Consider the following 18,024-nt stretch of genomic DNA (forward strand, 5'->3'; position numbering starts at 1 on the left):
CATTTGCTTTCATATTATGAGACAAATATATGTTCCCAGCTGGGCACGGTGGCTCACACCTGTAATCCCAGCACTTTGGGAGGCAGAGGCAGGTGGATCACTTGAGGCCCGGAGTTCAAGACCAGCCTGGCCAACATAGCAAAACACCGTCTCTACTAAAAACACAAAAAATTAGCTGGGCATGGTGGCACATGTCTGTAATCCCGGCTACTCGGGAGGCTAAGGCATGAGAATCACTTGAGCCCAGGAGGCAGAGGTCGTAGTAAGCCAAGATTGCACCACTGCAATCCAGACTTGGTGTCGGGGTGAGACTGTCTCCAAAAAAAAAAAAAAAAAAAGTTCCCATCTAGACAACTTTTAGTTGAGTATTCTTTTACCTGCAGCTGGACACACTAACTGATCTTGCGCTACTCTTCTGCGTAACATTAAAGTCAACCTATTCTACCTAATCTCTTCATCATGATCTTTGAAGTAAGTTCTAGGAATTCCTGCTGATTAATAACCTTTCTCCATTTTCCTTATTGACTGCAGCAATTATTTGTCTAGTCAAGGTCCCTTTCCTTAAAACCACAAACATGTAAATATTAACGTTAAACATACATACAGGAACTTCAGCAAATTCACTCCAGTGAGAATGCCTGGACTGCCCCATTTTTGAAGTCCATCTAATAGCCTGTTTTTTTGGATACAACCTCTTGTTCTTTCATCTTTCTCCTTTTCTTATGCTGTTCTTTCGCTTTCTCAAGATCTCCAGTTCCTCAATCCTACCAGCTTTTCCTAGAATATTAGTTTATTCCTAACAACTTCCTGATGCTTTTCTTTTCTACTGAAACTGAAGCCCTTGGCTGACTACTTGAACCAGCAACTGACCTTCCCTTTTGTCTGAGTACCACATGTTCTCTGCACTTACCACCAATCCCAGGGTGCAGATGAAGAAAAAAAAAAAAAGAAAAACCAAATCATACAACTCAGCACCCCCCAACTCCCATCAATGACATCCCACTGTAGGCAGGCAGGCCCTCAGTGCAGCTAGACATGCCCTTCGCTTTCTCTCTTCAGTATCCTTTTCTCATGGACCTTAGAAGCTGTTCCAAACTTTCGCTGCTCTCATGTCACAGTCCCATCCCATTTGTTCAGTAAACAACCATGAAAACACAGGTAAGTTGCCTCAACTTGCTTTATCCACACCTACAAGTCATCTCTATCCATTCTGTCCTCTCCTTTAACACTCTCAGAGGAAGAAACAGCCCTTCTTACATTTACACAAATCTCCCCATCAGTGTTCTTTTCTTTTTCTTGTGGTAAAATACAACATAAAATTTACAATTTTAGCCATTTTGACCCTTTTTTTTTTTTTTTGTTGAGAAAGAGTCTCGCCCTGTCGCCCAGGCTGGAGTGCAGTGGCGCCATCTGGGCTCACTCTAACCTCCGCCTTCCAGGTTGAAACAATTCTCTGCCTCCGCCTCCCTAGTAGCTGGGATTACAGGCGCCTGCCACCATGCCCGACTAATTTTTGTATATATATATTTTTTTTAGTAGAGACAGGGTTTCACCATCTTGGCCAAGCTGACCTCAAACTTCTGACCTCAAGTGATCCACCTGCCTTGGCCTCCCAAAATGCTGGGATTACAGGTGTGAGCCACCATGCCTGGCCAATTTTAGCCATTTTAAGTGTACAGTTCTGTAGCATTAAGTATATTCACACTGTCGTGCAACCATCACCACCATTTATCTACAGAACTTTTTCATCTTCCCCAGCTGAAACTCTGTACCCACTCCTCATTTCTCCCTCCCCCAGCAACCACTATTCTACTTTCTGCCCCTATGAATTTGACTACTCTACATATGTATATATAGTCTATATTCTATATGTACAATCATACAGTATTTGTCCTTTTGTGACTGGCTTATTTCACTTAGCATGATGTCTTCCAGGTTCATCCATGTAGTAGTATGTATTAGAATTTCCTTCCTTTTAAAGGCTGAATAACATTCCACTGTATGCATGTACCACATTTAATTTATTCACTCATCCGTCAATGGACACTTGGAGTGCTTCCACCTTCTGGCTTTTATGACTAATGCTGCTATAAACATGCAAGTGGAAATTTTATCCAGTCTTCTCACGCATCTTGCATCAAGAGTCAGATTTGCTTTTGCCAGCTTTCCCTCTCTCTTTTTTCTGTTCAAATTCACTCTCTCTACAGGATCCTTCCCCAAAACCTATAAAACCTATTCTTATCTCTTTATGTGTTTTTTCAGGCTACTGGCAAAGACAAAACCAACCAAACAAAAACCTCAAATATCTCACACAGAATGTTCTATAAACATTCTCTAAATCATCTTTAAAAACCTCCTCTTAGTATCAACTCTTCCCTCAGGCCTTGGTTCATATATGACTGACCAGATAGTCATATATATATACACACATATATAATATATAACATAGCTGGTGTCATGTCAGGTATTCTTGTCCTATTCTCCCTTATTTTTACTGTTGAGGGCAAGGCCTGCTTTTATTTGTAATTAGAATCAGCTCAATAAAGGATTCACTGACTCTTACTATAAAATACATATTTAGATACAGATTTCTATGTGGGAAACCTTAGGGAATGACAAGAGGGTAAATTTAAGAAAATGATCAAAACTATTTGACTGACCATAAAAAAAAATTCAGTCACTTAAAAGAACCAGTTTTGTCACAGAAAACATGAAATGACAAATATTTCTTCTTTTTTTTTTTTTTTTTTTGAGACAGAGTCTTGCTCTGTCACCCAGGCTGGAGTGCAGTGGCCAGATCTCAGCTCACTGCAAGCTCCGCCTCCCGGGTTCACGCCATTCTCCTGCCTCAGCCTCCCGAGTAGCTGGGACTACAGGCGCCTGCCACCTCACCCGGCTAGTTTTTTGTATTTTTAGTAGAGACGGGGTTTCACCGTGTTAGCAAGGATGGTCTTGATCTCCTGACCTCGTGATCCGCCCATCTCGGCCTCCCAAAGTGCTGGGATTATAGGCTTGAGCCACCGCGCCCGGCCGACAAATATTTCTTCTAACACACAGCTGTGGAGGAGCCAAGAGATGGTGGCAATGGTCAGGCAGGGAAGTGAGGGGGAAAGCACCCACTCCTTACGTTGATGAATGAAGCATTGATGTAATCAGAATCTGGAACCCCTTCGACTGGTGTCAGGTGGACTCTAGAGTGGTCATCTAGGAAACAAACCACAATATTTCAGTAAAATCAAAATTTATTTCTCACAGAACCTGATGCAACCAGGACAGTTGAGACATCTGTGCCTATGTGCACTGACTCACACTTGTATAAAGATGCCACTCCAACAATATAACACTGCAAAAAACTGGGAATAACTTAACTACCATTAGGGGACTAGTTAAATAAATTAAGATACATCTACAATGTGGAATACTAGTAGCTGAGAAAAAGGAAAGTTTCTTGACAGATGAACTGACAATATATACTGTTAAAAGAGAGAAATGTGTACAGTATACCAATCATATTAAAAAATATGTATTATATACACACATACCCACACCCACACACATACACACATCCCCCTCCTCCAACATATGCACATAAATAAGAAGACAAAGCCAAGTACAGTGGGTCACACCCATAATTCCAGCACATTGGGAGGCAGAGGCAGGTGGATCACTTGAGGTCAGGAGTTCAGACCAGCCTGACCAACATGATGAAACTCCATCTCTACTAAAAATACAAAATTAGCTGGGTGTGGTGTCTGGCATGTGCCTGTAGGTAGTCCCAGCTACTTGGGAGGCTGAGGCAGGAAAATGGCTTGAACCCAAGAGGTGGAGCCTGCAATGAGCTGAGATCGTGCCACTGCACTCCAGCCTGGGTGACAGAGTGAGAAACAAAAAAGAAAAAGACAAAAGTATCTGTAAATGCATAGTGTAGTGGTCCTAATTTTTTGGTTCCATACTTGACTTATAAAAATGTGAGCAGGCATCTCTAATATATGCTCATTTACTGACAAATTATGCACATATGCTAATGTATTATGTACCCTGAAATATAAAATTTTTAGGGTCTGAGTGTCATGGCTCATGCATGTAATCCCAATTCTTTGGGAGGTCAAAAGTGGGAGGATTGCTTGACGCCAAGAGTTTGAGACCAGGCTGGGCAACACAGCAAGACCCTATGTCTAAAAAAAAAAATTAGCCAGGCATGGTGGCATGCACCTGCAGTTCTAGTTACTCAGCAGGCTGTGGCTGGAGGATTACTTGACCCCAGAAATTCGAGGATACGTATCTATGATCACATCATTGCACCCCAGCTTGGGAGGCCCTGTCTCTAAAAAAATAAATGAAATAAAAAATTTAAAAGGATGAATTTTTAAAAAGCAAATATACTGGCTGGGCTCACTGGCTCATGCTTGTAATCCCAATACTTTGGTAGACTGAAGCAGGAGGACTGTTTGAGGCCAGGAGTTTCAGACCAGCCAAGGCAACACAGCAAGACCATCTCTATAAAAAGTAAAAAAATAAAACATTCACAGGTTCTGAGGATTAGGAAATTGTTTTTTTGAAAAGCAAATATAAAAATCAAGTGAGGTTCAAACATCTTCCTCTCATATCTCATTAAATTATGTATATCTCATTCTGGATACCAAAGGCCTAGAAAAATGTCTGTTGGCTTATGGATCAACTGATTAGCAATGGCTAACTCTGGGAAAGGTTTATACAGAGAACTCTGCATTAGAATTTCTTTCAATGAATATCACAAAAAACCATTTCTACCACCACCATTACTCGCTGCTTCCTGTCTGATCCTAGTGAAGCTGGCTCTCTAGAACCTCCTAGAAACTTGAGGCCTGACACAAAAATCCTCCTGGATCATCCTAACTGACTCTGAGTATGCGGGATCCATAAAGGCTCTTTCAGACCAAAGTCTTCAACCTACTCTATTTATTTTAATTAATTAATTTACTTATTATTACTTATTTTATTTATTTTACTTTATTTTTTTGAGACAGGGTCTTGCCCTGTCACCCAGGCTAGAATGCAGTGACACGATCTTGAGTCACTGCAACCTCCGCCTCCCTGGGCTCAAGCGATCCTCCTACCTTAGCCTCCTGAGTAGCTGGAATGACAGACACATGACACTATACCTGGCTAAATTTTTAAGGTTTTTGTAGAGATGAGGTCTCACTATATTGCCCAGGCTAGTTTCAAACTCCTGGGCTCAAGTGATTCTCCCACCTTGGCCTTCCAAAGTTCTGGGATTACAGGTATGAGCGACTGAGTCCTGCCATGAACCCACTCTTGTTATCCACCCTGCTGTGCCCAACTGGAAGATTCTTTCCATCTTCAGAAAATCCCTCTAGAGATGTAATTTCAGGTTACATCCCAAGAAACACTAAAGGCACTCACAAGGCAAGATGTTTACATATCGATTTTTTTCCTTGTTTTCCTCCTTGGAAGCAGCCTCACAGGTGGCCTGGATAGGACATGCAGGGAGAGCCTGAAAGGTTAAGAGAAATTAGAGGAATTATTAGCAGGGATAAACATCAAACATGCAAACTGCTGCACCAAACCCTGACCCAGCAGCACATTCTACCTTTTTCCTGGAGGGAAAAACACAGGCCCAGGTTATGCAACCTAACATAGAGAATGCACCTCTCCCCCTAAACAGCCATAAGCTCCTTAGGGTTCAATAACACAAGAATCCTCGGTGGGGCAGAATGCCCTTTCTGTTATGTAAGTATAGCATGCTCTTTACATGATTACTACGTGGTTAGGAGCCTGTCGTTATGATGTTAGGCCAAAATGGCCTACCCTTGTAAATAGGAATGGGGACATAACTGAAGGAATGGGCCATTTATCCTCATGCTAATTACCACCACGCAAAGATGATATGCATCTCAGAGTGAACCATACAGGAGGGTTCTGGATGGCCAGCTGATTTAATATCTTTCTAGGGATCTAAGGGGGCATGGTACCCCAGCCTCTAGCATCATGTGGCAAGGAAGCAAGGACTGGTAGGTGAGTGGGAGGGCATTCATATGGATGCAGCAGTTAAGAAGCAGAAGATTTGGGTGAGGTGACATTTAAATTTGCAGCAGTTTTGGAGCAAATGTAAATTAGTTAGTGCAGGGAGGTTATCACAATGATTTGACATGAGATAGTCTGGGTTTGTATGAACTTGAGCACATCTGTTTTCTAGGTCCAGTTTCCTCCTCTGTAAAATTGGGGCTGGGTGAAGTGGCTCACGCCTGTAATCCCAGCACTTTGGGAGGCTGAGGAGGGTGGATCACCAGAGGTCAGGAGTTCAAGACCAGCCTGGCTAACAAGGAGAAACCCTGTCTCTACTAAAAAGACAACAATTAGCCGGGCATGGTGGTGCACACCTGTAACCCCAGCTACTCAGGAGGCTGAGGCAGGAAATCGCTTGAATCCGGGAGGCAGAGGTTGCAGTGAGCCGAGATCACACCATTGCACTCCAGTCTAGGCGACAGAGCGAGACTCCGTCTCAAAAATAAATAATAAATAAACACATAAAATTGGAACAACAATATCTGCCGCACAAGGAGATAATCTCACGTGTGGCAAAGAATAAGTATTCAAATAAATGAGCTTTATGAGAGTGGGGAGCTAAATTTTATTATTTCATCTGTTCTCCTCTTGTATGTTTCATATATTCAAAATTAAGGATGAAAAAAGGAGCTGGGCGTGGTAGCTCACACCTGTAATCCCAGCACTTTGGGAGGTAGAGGTGGGAGGACTACTTGAGGCCAGAAGTTTGAGACCAGCCTGGGCAACACAGCAAGACCTCGTCTCTACATTAAAAAAAAAAAAATTAGCCAGGTATGGTGGTGCATGCCTGTAGTCCCAACTACTCAGGAGGCTGTAGTCCCAACTACTGGGAGGAACACTTCAGCCCAGGAGTTCAAGGCCATGATCACACCACTGCACTCCAGCCTGAGTGACACATACAGTGAGACTCTGACACTATAAAAACAAGTAAGAAAGCAAAAAGGGAGGTAGTTTAAAATTCCAACCCTAATTCCGAGCAAGTGACTTGGAAATACATTTTATGAGCCTTAAGAAAACTTTTTGAAAATACTTTTTGACCCAGCAACTTCATTTCTGAGAACATACCCTAAGGAAATAAAAATCTTTATGTCCTTATTATTTACTTCATCATTATTTAGAATGACCCAAAACTGAGAACAACCGTAGTATTCAGCAGTGGAGGAACAATTCATGCATTACTTTTCATTCATTCTTTCAACAAATATATATCTTGTACCTACCAGGCACTGGGCTACGTACAGAGCAAAGAGTGGGGAATCAAATATAAGTGCAGTTCTCACCCTCAAGGACAATATAAACTTGTGGGTGAAAAGCAGACATTAAACAAATAAAACAAATACATATATAATTATATACCAGCATGAATGCAATCAAAGAATAGAAAGCTACTAGAGATGAAGCATCAGAAAGCGCCAAATTTGGATTACAGGTGGGTCTCTCTGAGGAAGGATGAGTGTATAGTATTCCAGGCACAGAGAACAGCATCTGTGGTAACCCAGAGATGGGAGAAGGCTTGGTTGTGTGAGGAACTGAAAATCAGTGCAGGTGTCACGCACAAGGTGAGGCTGGTGGGGATGGCAGGAGAAGTAGGAAGAGATGAGCCTGGCAGTCAGATCATCCATTTCCAGGTAGGTCCTTAATAGGGAGTTCAAATTTTATGCTAAGTGCATGAGGAAATCATTGAAGGTTTTTAAAGTGTGATCCATTTTCCATGTTAAAGAATTACTTGTTATTACATGCATAAAAAGGACTACAGAGAAGAACTGAAGCATGGAAAAATGATGATACATGGAAATGGATGCATTTGAGACATATTCTGGAATTAGAATTACTACATTTGGGCCAGGCGCGGTGGCTCACACCTGTAATCCCAGCACTTTGGGAGGCCGAGGTGGGTGGATCACCTGAGGGTATTCGAGAGCAGCCAATCAACATGGTGAAACCCCATCTCTACTAAAAATACAAAAAATTAGCCGGGTGTGGTGGCACATGCCTGTAACCCCAGCTACTTGGGAGGCTGAGAGGTAGGAGAATCGTTTGAATCTGGGAGGTGGAGGTTGCAGTGAGCCAAGACTGCGCCATTGCACTCCAGCCTGGGCAGAAAGAGCAACCATCTCAAAAAAAAAAAAAAAATTACTACATTCGGAGATGGAATGAAGGCAAAGTGGACTGGGAAGAGCAAGAGGCAGAAATGAATAATGAAAGTTTCTATCTTTGATAATAACAATAATAAAAAGATTTAATAAAGGAAATGCCAGCCCAAAGGGAACCAATTTTTGTCAGATAGAAGCAAGAGTTTTTTTGTTTTTATTTTTGGAGACAGGGTCTCACTCTGTCGCCCAGGCTGGAGTGCAGTGGCACCATCATAGCTCACTGCAGCCTTGAACTCCCGGGCTGGAAGTATCCTACTGCCTCAGCCTCCTGAGTAACTGGGACTACAGGCATAGCACCACCATGCTTGGCTAATTTTTTAATTTTTATTTTTGTAGAGGTGGATCTTGCTATGTTGACCAGGCTGGGAAGCAAGAGCTTTAAGAAAGAGCACATATATTTACTGGAAACCAGCATGACAGTGATAGGATAAATTAAAGTGAAAGACCCAAAGATAGGAAAATTAGGACCTCATAATCCATCTGCCCTCATCTACTCAAGAGATTTCCTTTCAGAATTAAAACCCTGGAGGTTCTGCATATTAGTTTACTAACAGAGGCAATTACCCCTGAACCTATGCTGTGAATACATAAAAGAAAGAAAAGGGTTTCCTGGGCTGGACTCTTACACATGCAGTAGAGACCATTATTTTAGATCAGAATTTCCCAATTCACCCACAGTTTGCATTCTCTTTCTTCACATAGATTTCCACAGGTTTCCACCCAAGTACAGGGCAGGATGAGATGTCAGTTTTTTAAGCCCTGATGGCTAATCCAGAGGAACTACTTTTCCTGCACATCTCTTCTCTAAAATGTAGAACAGAAGTAGGGACAGCAAGACTCTTGAAAACAGTCCTCAATACAAAAATGTCAGGAGTAACAAAGACTACATCTCACAGCCCTATCAGCATCCCTAGCTCCTCCAGTCATGATAAAGAAAAACTAGGTCTCCAGGTGGACTAAGGCTCCTAAAAAGAGTCAGGAAGAAACAGGAGCTATTGTTTAACAAGAGAGAAGAAAGGGCTTGCCCTGGAGAACACAGCGCTAGATGCAAAGGTTCGGAATGAAGAGCCTATGTCAGAGATGTAAACAAGGTGAATCCTATTCCTTTTGGTTTCTACTCTGAAACACTTAGCTCACAGAGTTAGGAAGGAGCAGCTAGAGCAGAAGCCTATAAAATGTTAAACTCTCTAGAAACACTAGGTGGCATCGAAGACCGTTTCATCTCTTGCTCAAGCCTTAATTGAAAGCCTATAAAATGTTAAACTCTCTAGAAACACTAGGTGGCATCGAAGACTGTTTCATCTCTTGCTCAAGCCTTAATTGGAACCAAGGCTAAGTACTCATTAGCTTTTTTTAAAAGACATGTCAGTTAAAAAAAATTTATTTTTTCAAATTTGTTTTTTATTTTTTAAAAAGTATCCATCACATAATTTAACTTAGAAGTTCTCTTTGGGCTCCTCTTCTTATATCCTCTTCCTTCCCCTCTCACTGGTAAACCTGAACTTTTATATTTATCATTACATCGCTTTATTTGTAACTCGTATTTTTTGCATCCAAAACAATATATTATTATTGCTAGTTTTTGAGGAAAATGGAATCATGATTAAGTGGTGGTTGCTTTTTTTTGGCTCAACATTACGTTCCTAAGATTCATCCTGGATGTTTGCTTACTTCAGCTACTTTGTAGTGCTCCATTTGAGATCATGTCAAAATTTACTTATCCATTCTACTACTGATGAGTATTTGGGTTGTTTACAGTTAATGGTCCTGTTTTGAGACAGATTTTTATATCTTTCTTGTGCATATGTGCAAGAATTTCAGGTATAGGTATCTTTAATCTTACCAGACAAAGCCAAATTGTTTTTCAAAGTAGTTGTATTAACTTATACTCCCACCAGCAATGTACATGTTCCAGTTCTGTATCCTTATCAACATTTGCTACTGTCAGACTTTGTATTAAATGTAGTTCTGATTTACATTTCTCTGATTATTAATGAGGTTCATCATCTTTCCACTGCATACTGGTCAAAACAGTTTCCTCTTCCGTGAAGTACCTAGTCAAGTGTTTTCCCCGTTGTCCTACTGGATTATTATTATTTTCCAAATGGAGTCTTTTCTGTCACCAAGGCTGGAGTGCAGTGGTGTGATCTTGGCTCACTGCAGCCTCTGCCTCCTTGTGTTCAAGCAATTCTCCTTCCTCAGCCTCCCCAGTAGCTGTGATTACAGGTGCCGGCCACCACACCTGGATAATTTTTTTTGTATTTTTTGTAGAGATGGGGTTTCACCATGTTGGCCAGGCTGGTCTCGAACTCCTGACCTTGTGATCCACCTACCTCAGCCTTCCAAAGTGCTGGGATTACAGGCATGAACCACTGCTCCCAGCCTACTTAATTTCTTAACAATTTGTAGGAGTTCTTTATATATTCTGGACACTTTTCCTTTACCAGTTACCTGTGTTATCTTTTACCAAGGTTGTGGCCTTCCCTTTCATTTTCTTTATGGTATCTATCTATGAACAGAGGTTTTGCATTTTCATGTAAATTCATCAATCTTCCCTTTTATACACTTTAAGTCTTAAAAAATGCGAAACTATTATGAGATCAGAAGTATATTTTACTACATTATGATCTCTACATTTTATCATTTTTGTCCTTTAAATTTCAGTGTTTACAGCAACTGGAATTGGTTTTTGTGTTTGGTATGTGACAAGCATTCAATTTCATTTATTCCCACAGGGTTACCAATGGTCCCAGGCACTACTTATTGTGAAGACCATCTTTTCCCCACCCAAACTGCAAGAGCATTTCTGTCATAAATAGGTTTCCACTTACACATGGATCTGCTTCTGGGCTCTTTATTTCATTCCATTGGTCGATCTGTCTATCCCAGTGCCAATACAGAACTGTCTTAATTACTAAAATTTTATAATTTCTTTATATCTGGTAAGGCAGGTCTCCTCACCTTGTTCTTCTTCTTCAGGAATGTCTTGGCTATTCTTGAATCTTTTCTCCTCCATATAAATTTTAGAATCAGCTTGTCAAGTTCCACAAAAAACCTGTTGGGATTTTTATTGGAATTGCATTGAATCTATATATATTGGGGGAGAATTGACATCTTTACAAAATTTAGCTTCCTAATCCATTGATCCTATCTCTTCACTAATTTAAGCTATTTTCCTTTAATGTCTTCAAATATTTTAATAATTTTCTCTAAATTGTTAAACCCATTCCTGGGTACTTTACATTTGGATGCTATTGTAATTGGCACCTTTTAAAAGGTACTATCAGGTTTTTTGTTTGTGGCCTATGTATAGAAATGCATTAAATTTTTATGCTGCTTCTGTATCTAGCAACCTTGCAAAAATAACTTATTAATTCTATAATATGATGAATCTGTGGGTTTTTCTGAAGACAGTATTTGGTCTGTGAAAAATTTATATTTTGTCCCTTCCTTTGCAATCCTTATACCTTTCTTTTCTTGCCTAGATCTCCAGTACAGGTCTGAATCTCATTCACTTTTAAGTTTGAATCTCCTTTTAATACTCTCACCCAACAGTCACCAGTGCCTGAACACTGCAGTGACGGGAAATTTACTACCTTCCAAGGTAGGTCTTGGAATAGTTCTGTTTAAAACGACCCAATACCCAGATACACAATTTCTTCTGCATTTCCCTTATAGTAAGCAATGTAAAACCCAGATGTTAGCAGGCATCTTCTTTGCCCCTTGCAAAGCCCAAACTCCCAACTCTTTGGACAGTGGAATTCCAAAGCCCTTGTCACAGTTCCTGCTGATTCCTACAGGACTTTGGCTCTGATTCACTTATTTTGGGACAACTCATCAATGTAGAAGCGATTTCACCCATCTTAACTCAGATGCCACACTCAGTCCCATCACTAGATGACACACACAAGCCTTCTTCATCTGGCAATCTAAGAGATGTGGGGTCCTGAGGAAGGTCACATCTCACATTGCACAGATTTTGACTATTTCACTGGCTTCACCACTTTCCCTCTTTTCTTTCTCTCCTATCCCATATCCCATTCCTCTCAGGAGCTAAGCCTTTTGGTTTTTTGTTTTTTTTTTTTTCTTTTGAGACAGAGTCTCCCTCTGGTAGCCAGGAGGCTGGAGTGCAGTGCTGTGATCACTGTAGCTCACGTAGATCTATAGAGTGAGCACTATAGCTCACACTGTAGCCTCCAAATGCTGGGCTCCAAGTGTTGGGCTCAAATGATTCTCCCACCTCAGCCCCCTGAGTAGCTAGAACTATAGGCATGTGCCATCACGCCTGGCTAATTAAAAAAAATTTTTTTTGTAGAGATAAGGTCTTGCTACATTGCCTAGGCTGGTCTTAAACTCCTAGCCTCAATCACTCTTCCCGCATTGGCTTCCCAAAGTGCTAGGAGATTATAGGCATGAACAACTGCACCCACCCAGGAGTTAACCCAATTTTATCTTTTTGTTTCTTTTTAAACCTTGATAATGCCTTAAGGATCTCAATTTTCCCTGAAAATGGGGGCTTCTGAGTGGTTTTTCAAAGTATTTCTTTTAAATAAATTCAAAGATTCCTAGAAAGACAAATGCTGGTGAATAAAAAAGCTCCAGCTTGTAATTAGGATGAAAGCCACAGCCTAGAACTTCTAGCAGGTGGGCATTCACAGAAATGCTACAGTCTCCTTTCAGCCTGTCACATATCTGAAAACAGTTATCATGTCCTATGTGTGTTGTTCCTTTAGTTATTCACCCCCATGGTCGAGTTTCTCTCCAGAACAACATCCCATTTGGTGATATCCCTTTTTACAGCGACCTCACCACAAGACCCCTGACACAGTTCAAACTAGGCATAGCAACTTCTTTATTCTAGATGTTATATATCCATCGAAGCAAACTAAGTCCATTATATTTCCCATATTTAAAAAAAATCTGCTTTAAAAATATTATAAAAAGAACATGCTTGTTTTAAGTCAAATAATTTAGTAGAAAACAAAGTTTCCTATTATGTCTCTCCTCTCTTCCAGTCTCCTTGTAGGCAGCCACTGTTGACAATTTGTATTCTTTCAGACTTAAAAAAAAAAAGCATTAACATACCCAAACATACACAGATATACATATTTTTGAAAACAAAAACGAAATTATCCCACGTTTTCTCACATAACAATACGACTTAGAGATCTATGTGAACACATTTATTTTAATGAAAGTACAGAATATCATAATGAGTATAAGAAATCATCTGGCCATTCTATTTGACAGATACTTGCTTTATCTTCTTTGCTATCATAAATAATGCTGTCATAAACATCCTTGTACAAATATATATTTATACAATAAGGGTTTTTAAGAATCTCAGAAGCTTGGTCAGACAACTCAAACATTAAGATACTGATTGGTACTGCCAAAATCATCCCTCCAATGCAATACCAATTTAAACTCCCCTACCTGTGTGTAAGTCTCTGCAGCCCCATACTTTTGTCCACAATTGATATAAATCTTTTTAAATTTTCAAATCTGATAGGTCCAAAATAATGGTTAGCTTTAATCTGTATTTCCCTGGTTACCAGATATAGTAGATCTTCTTTTCATATCTTTATAGACCATTTGTATTTCTTCTGTAAATTGCCAATTTCTTGACTGGATTGTTTACCTTTTACTCACAGGTTTGTATATTCTGGAGCATTCTTTGTCTACCTATGGCAAACAGATTCTCCCAGTTGGCCACTTTTTTATGGTATCATTTGTCACAAAGATGTTTCAAATTTTAATATATTTACTATCTTTCAAACTTTTCCATTCTGGCATCTAAATCTTACTGTAAGTAGCTTAGAAAGGCCTTCCCCATCTGATGGTTATTAAAAATATTATTCTATGACAGTAGATACAAATTGGTTTGTTTGCCCTATGTGCTATTTCTCCTCTTCCCTCCCAGGGCTGACTGATCCAAGCACAGTCATATCTGACTCATACTGGGCCAATCAGATTCTCTCCCAGGATTCTGAAAACTAGGAAGAAGCAGGGGCTTTCCTAGAAGGGCCCCAAAGCCACCAAGGTAGGGTTGGGCTCTACCTAAGGCTTGGTACTCCAACTTATCTTCTGATTCTGCCAGCTCTGCCACTGTCTTCCCAAATCAATAGTTCTGTTTGTTTTTTGCTCAATTTAGTTGAGTTGACTTCTCTTGCTTTTAACTAGGGAGCTTAACTGATTTAGCAATTACTATCAGAGTGGGTTGTAGTTGAGAGACTGCTGGGGGAAATGTGGGTGATGTTACTGGGTTCAGATGGAAGGAAAGAAACTGTCAACCAATTGCCAGGATGGGAAAGAGCAAGCTGCTCATAGTTCATAGCTGCACAACTACTATTTTAGTTATTGCCTGCAATTACCTGTGATGTGTTCAAGCTGGTGGTAAAGGAGTAGGGGTGTCCCAATTAAAAGGAGCGAGGAAATGTTGAAACCAAGGAGTAGGATTACTTTTGACAATATTAGAGAACAAAACAAGAAACATCCCAGCTCCAATATCAAATGCTCACCTCGAAATGAAAACCCAAGACTCAAGGCCTTTACATTACTATGTATGTATTTTGCTAAATGAAATGTTAAGATTTCCAAATTTTGCTAGTTGCTGAATTTTAATGCCACAGAATTCACATCTTTCCTGGGTTGCTCATGAGAAAGATAAGGCTTTAAGTGAGACAACAGAAATGATGATAAAAGAGAGGACCCGAAGAAAGCTAATTTCGAAAAATCTCTATTATGCTCTCTACTGCATCTTGCTGTCATGATGAAAACTGCCCCACAACCCAGCCTGCACTGCTCACACATTACCAGAATGCAACCATAACATGACCTGAGGGTAAAATATATAAATAAGCAGAAAAGTAAAATGCTGGCCAGGCACAGTAGCTCATGCCTGTAATCCCAGCACTCTGGGAGACCAAGGCGGGAGGACTGCTTGAGATCAGGAGTTCAAGACCAGCCTGGGCAACACAGTAAGACTCCCGACTCTACAGGAGAGAAAAAAAAATAAAGAGCTAACAAATACCCAGAAGAAACTATAGGAATTTCACTGAGCTGGATCATTAAAAATGATAGGAACAACTGTTGATACAGATTTTGGAGATGTTATAACAAAGAAGGGAGAGTATAACTTTTGGTTAAAGCCAAATTTCTTTTCTTTTTTGAGATGGAGTCTCGTTCTGTCCCCCAGGCTGGAGAGCAATGGTGCAATCTTGGCTCACTGCAACCTCCGCCTCCTGGGTTCACGCCATTCTCCTGCCTCAGCCTCCTGAGTAGCTGGGATTACTGGCACTTGCCACCACGCCTGGCTAATTTTTGTATTTTTAGTAGATACGGGGTTTCAGCATGTTGGTCAGGATGGTCTCAAACTCCTGACCTCAAGTGATCTGCCTGCCTCGGCCTTCCAAAGTTCTGGGATTACAGGCACGAACTACTGTGCCCGGCCTGGATAAAACCAAATTTCTGATTATGGTATGGTCAAAAGAACTTCTGCAGGTAATGTAACAGCTCAGGTAACTGGCCATGGTTTTAATGTTGAGCTAGGCTGGCCAGTGGAAACCTGGACTAAACGCTAGATTTAGTGAGGTGATAATGAAAAGCCAGAAAATCCTTGGCACAAAGCAGAGGAGACCAGAGTGGCATATGGACTCTAAAGGCTCAGCTTTCTACTGACACCTTCGGTATGCACTCGATGGGATCCATAACACATGCCTTGCTGAGGCTGTACAGTGGTGAAGCAAGCACTGGAATCTTTCAGCAGTACTTTCCTGGCTGTCCTCAGCAGAGTGAGATGCTAGTGGAAGGGACTGCTTCGAAATGGGATTCTTGATCTAAGTGGGCTAGAAAGACTGTTGGAGACCATGATCAGATGTTTATGGCTGTGAATAATTCATTGTGAAGCTCCCGGTAATGGAAATGGAAAGTCAGTTTAGGCAGACTACTAGAGTACCATGCTAGAGAGAGGGCCCCCTCATCCAACTCGTAGGCCTGGGTCATTTCAGACCCAGAACTCTTCAATAACAGGGAGGACAGGCATCTGTAAGGAGGAACCCTGCCACAGTGCATTAACACACATATATTATAAACCTCCCTCCTCATCTTTTCCTAATAATCTGCAGATATTTACCATGGCAACTGTACTAGGCAAAGGGAAATGCATCTTTTGGGGTCTGCTAGGTTCTGGCCTTGAGGTAACTAATTCCTAGAAACTCAGAACATTGCTAAGATATGCTGATTAGAAGGGAGCCTTTGCAGGCCAGGTGATGGAAGGAGTTTTGGCCCGAGGTGGCTTCACATTAGGACCTATTATCTATCTAATCTATCTTATCTATCTGTCTGTCTGTCAGGGCCTCCAAAAGGGAGGGAAAGAAACTAGTTGCTCCTGGCTCTGTGAAGTTGGCTAGCTCTCCCTCTCTGCCACCTTGATTTTCAATAACATTGGCCATTAGGTGATGCCCAAAGACACACAGATTCCCTAGCCCACTGGATAAGAACTATCACAGAAAGAGCAAATGGAAGCTCCCAGAGCAGTGATCTCTTTACCAAAAGGCAAAGTCTCCATGTGAACCGCAGGATCTTAAGTGCTACAGAAGACTTTGCAGATTTGCAGTTACTTTTCCAGACGTACTCTACTTCCTGCAGATTAACCTGTAACTCCTGGTACCTATACTACTGCTAGGGGTAAGTGTATGTTCTTTTTAAGTTGTGTGGACTACTTGAAGCAGTTTTTCTTGCTCGTGGCAAGAGCAGCCTCAGTGATAAATCATCTTGACCTTTCTGTGTTGTGATCTGGTTCACTGAGATTTTGTCTGTTTCACAGGACATTACCTTGACAACTATGCTAATGACTTCAATGTGAGACACGGAAGAGTGGGAAGTTATGTATCTTAGATGTACATGTTAGACATAAAAATACAGTGGCCTGCCACCTCAGCCGAATTTTCTGAAGGTAAAAGGCCTGCAGCACATCAGGGTATCTCCTCCAACATAAAGGACAACTTGCTGCCCCTTGCCCCATCACCCCTCTCCTGCTAACGAAGAGGAGCAATGCTTGCTGGGCCATTTTGAGTTTAGTTTTGGAGACAGCAAATACGTTATGCTTGCATCCAACTCTGATCTCTCAATTTAATCCATCTAATCCATCTAATCAATCTACCTACCTACCTACCTACCTACCTACCTAGAGACAAGGTGTCACTCTGTCACACAGGCTGCAGTGCAGTAGTGCAATCACAGCTCACTGCAGCCTCAAACTCCTAGGCTCAAGCAATACTCCCACCTCAGCCTCCCAAGTAGCTGGAACTATGGGTGCACACCACCATGCCCAGCTAATTTTTTGAAGAGGCAGGCTTTCGCCATGTTGCCCAGGCTGGTCTTGAGCTCCTGGACTCAAAGTGACCTGCCTGCCTCATCTCCCAAAGTGCTAGGATTAAAGGCATGAGCCACTGTGCCCAGCCTCTGACCAATTTATTGAGTGATCTGAAAAGAGAAGGTACTCCTGCTGATCCAGGCCACAGAGAAATAAGCTCTGGTAGATTGTATGGAGTTCTAAAGTGTTTGTAGTAAGGTAAACAGAAAAATCGTAATGAAAAACCCTAAAATATGGAAATAAGACCATGATCCTATTGGCAAGACCATGCTCCTAGCCTAGTACTGGGCTCTAAGGTAGAAACTGTAAGCCTGATCACAGATACAGGTATCCAAATGACTTCAATTCCCCATCATAAACTAGGTTTTTGTTTTTTTTTTTTTTTTGGCGGAGTTTTGCTCTTGTCACCCAGGCTAGAGTGCAATGGCG

General features: G+C 41.2%; 1 protein-coding gene across 3 annotated transcripts in view; it reads right to left on the reverse strand.

The window, feature by feature from the left end:
• The window catches only part of PTPRA (protein tyrosine phosphatase, receptor type, A), a 170,957-nt gene that overhangs the window by 26,998 nt on the left and 125,935 nt on the right, over positions 1-18,024 (reverse strand). For all 3 annotated transcript variants that reach the window (XM_011943339.1, XM_011943338.1, XM_011943340.1), the window contains 2 exons: positions 5,404-5,494; positions 3,128-3,204 (listed from right to left, as the gene is read on the reverse strand). In XM_011943339.1, the coding sequence (XP_011798729.1) occupies positions 3,128-3,204; positions 5,404-5,494 (168 nt within the window). The remainder of the gene's footprint in view (positions 1-3,127; positions 3,205-5,403; positions 5,495-18,024) is intronic.

This window comes from Colobus angolensis, unplaced genomic scaffold, assembly GCF_000951035.1.
Source record: "Colobus angolensis palliatus isolate OR3802 unplaced genomic scaffold, Cang.pa_1.0 Scaffold219, whole genome shotgun sequence".
In the NCBI taxonomy this organism is placed as follows: domain Eukaryota; kingdom Metazoa; phylum Chordata; class Mammalia; order Primates; family Cercopithecidae; genus Colobus; species Colobus angolensis.